General features: G+C 36.4%; 1 protein-coding gene across 1 annotated transcript in view; it reads left to right on the top strand.

Annotated features, from left to right (window-relative positions):
* Positions 1 to 820, top strand: part of LOC137989070 (uncharacterized) — a 3,923-nt gene extending 3,103 nt beyond the window's left edge. The window contains exon 2 of the mRNA XM_068834957.1: positions 506 to 820. Within this exon, the coding sequence (XP_068691058.1) occupies positions 506 to 571 (66 nt within the window). The 3' untranslated portion in view covers positions 572 to 820. The remainder of the gene's footprint in view (positions 1 to 505) is intronic.
* Positions 821 to 2,500: the final 1,680 nt, after the last annotated feature.

The raw sequence follows: 2,500 nt of genomic DNA, 5'->3' as shown, positions 1-2,500 counted from the left end.
GCAAGGTCATCATTAAGCAATTTTTGAAGCAGTCATCCTATTCTAATCAGCCTTACATTATGTCACTGAAGGTCTGAATTACCAATCATAGCAATTACAAGGTTAGTTATGCTGCAATTAGTCTGTGTGACTGAGGACCTGAGTGGTCATGCATAACAAATATAAGGCAGTTATGCTAAGGAGCCTGAGTGGCCAAGCATAAGACAGTTGTGCTGCAATTAGCCTGAGTGGCTGAGGGCCTGTGTGGCCATGCACAAAAAAATATGAGGCAGTTATGCTGTAATCAGTCTCTGTGACTGAGGGCCTTACGGTGGTAAAGGAGGGATCCCAGTCACAAATTAGGGGCATGTTTTTTTTTTTCAAATCATGATTCAAAAGTTTATGGCATTTTTTTTACAAGTAACATATTTTCTGTTGCGAACAGAGCACGGTTAGTGCAAATTGCTCGAGCTAAGTAGCATTAATTAGTCCTAAATTTCTTAGAAATTGGTCATGTTTTTTTCAGATATCCCTCACAACAATAATTATGTTTGAATCTGGTGAGTTTGGAGATACCTACAAGGGTGAATGATCAGCGAATTTTTTCACATTTAATTGTAAAATACAGTAAAAATGATTAATTGCACTTCGTTGACAACTTGTAACAGGAGTCTGTTCAAACAATAGCAACATTTTCTGTAAGTTGTGATACGTACGTAAGCTACCATTACATTCTCAATTTTCAAGAAAATTTAGTCAAGATTCATGATAAACAAAACAATAGGAACGTGGATCACGCAAGACTATCAATAATTCACAGATCACAAGCACATTTCAGCTCTTTTTATATGTAATGCACCTTTTCTTTTCTCGAATGATACCTCGTGCAGAACCCCTTTACCACCTTGTTGCCATGCATAAGACGTTATGCTGCAATCGGCCTTTGTGGCTGAGGACCTGAGTGGACATGCATAACAAAAATAAGGCAGTTATGCTGCAATCAGTCTGTGTGACTGAGGGCTTGTGTGGCCATGCATAACAAATTGCTATGCTATATCAGTCTATGTGGCTGATAACCAATTCCCAATGGTTTAGCAAGTGGCCTTCATGGCCATTAGGCCATTCTGGTTTCTGTTTCTGACTAAATATGTCTGCGGATAGCATGTCAGGTGATATGTGATGACAAACATGTTATGTAAGATGATAGAAATTAATGTGAAATAAAGATTGCACCATGATTTCAAGTCGGTATTTGGTTCTAATTACCCATTGTGTTACATGTACATTATTTATGTCAATATGTTAACATGTTAATAAGTAGGTTCCAACAAAATCCTTTTGAAGTCCATGGTATGGTTCTATTGATCTTTTTTCCAAGAGAATTCATTTTTGTGCAGTGTCTACCCAGATGTATCTCTGGTTCAATTATCTCTTGGGAATTGGCCTCATATTATGTTTGCATCTTTGATTTGGGCTTAATTAAAGATATTCACAATTCTTTTAAAAGGTCAAAATAATTTTGGGCTTTATACATTGAGGACAATTTAATGCATAGAATGTACTCCAAGTCAAAAAGCAAAGTTCTCAAATAAATAGATACCTTTACAATAATTATTGTGACATCTATATATTATGGTTCTCAATTTCAGCAAGTGTGAAGTAAAATTTGAGACCATTCAATAAATTTGTCAATGAAGTCACAAATCCAACAAGAAGTTAAGTTGGAGACATTTAGCCTGGCAACAATGAGTGAAGGTGGTGCCTTCATGAGACCCCCGCCTTCATGTGTGGATAATATGTGGCGAGGTCAGGAAAAAGATCTTTAAAAAGGCCATGGGGGACCAGGAATCCAGTCTCATTTGGATATGTATTTTTCTATTTCATTACCACAGTGCCCTATTGAATTAATGGTGATTAGTGCTCACGCTTAAGAGTAAACAGTTGTTATTATGCTTGAATATGATTAAGTCTATCAGGACATTCATGTCACCTTGTATGTCATCCTCATTTGTGATCTCACAGTCCTGTTATCTCAATAACTTCTTATTAATTATTCAAAATAATGATTGGTCACACATAAAATTGTCGTAATTTGGACAGAATGTCACACAACAAAAGACTACCGGGGTATGTCATTCAATTGGTGAAGAACAGATGAATAAGATATCACTGCAGCTAATCTTCAGCGCTTGGCCCTGGGAATACCAACTGGCCCCTGATGTCTTGCTTCGCCCTTGTGTGGCAACAAAATCTTATAATTGTTCAATACTTCCTGAGCTTTTATTTGTTAGAGAATTTGTCATATAGCATTGCCTGCATTCAAACACCAATTATAATCAACCTTTGATGCATGTATACCAGCAACACTTTAGATCAAAATGTGACTTGCACTGATAAACAACTTGCATGTGTCCTTGAAGAACATTTCCAGTTGTGAATTAAGTTGAATTTGACTTGAAATCGAAAACTTTATAATAAAAACACCTAGTTCGTTACTTTCAAAACAGACATGTATTAAAAG

This window comes from Montipora foliosa, unplaced genomic scaffold (genome assembly GCF_036669935.1).
Source record: "Montipora foliosa isolate CH-2021 unplaced genomic scaffold, ASM3666993v2 scaffold_438, whole genome shotgun sequence".
NCBI lineage: Eukaryota > Metazoa > Cnidaria > Anthozoa > Scleractinia > Acroporidae > Montipora > Montipora foliosa.
The sequence above is the reverse complement of the archived record's forward strand: the minus strand, read 5'-3'. Positions and strand labels throughout refer to the sequence as shown.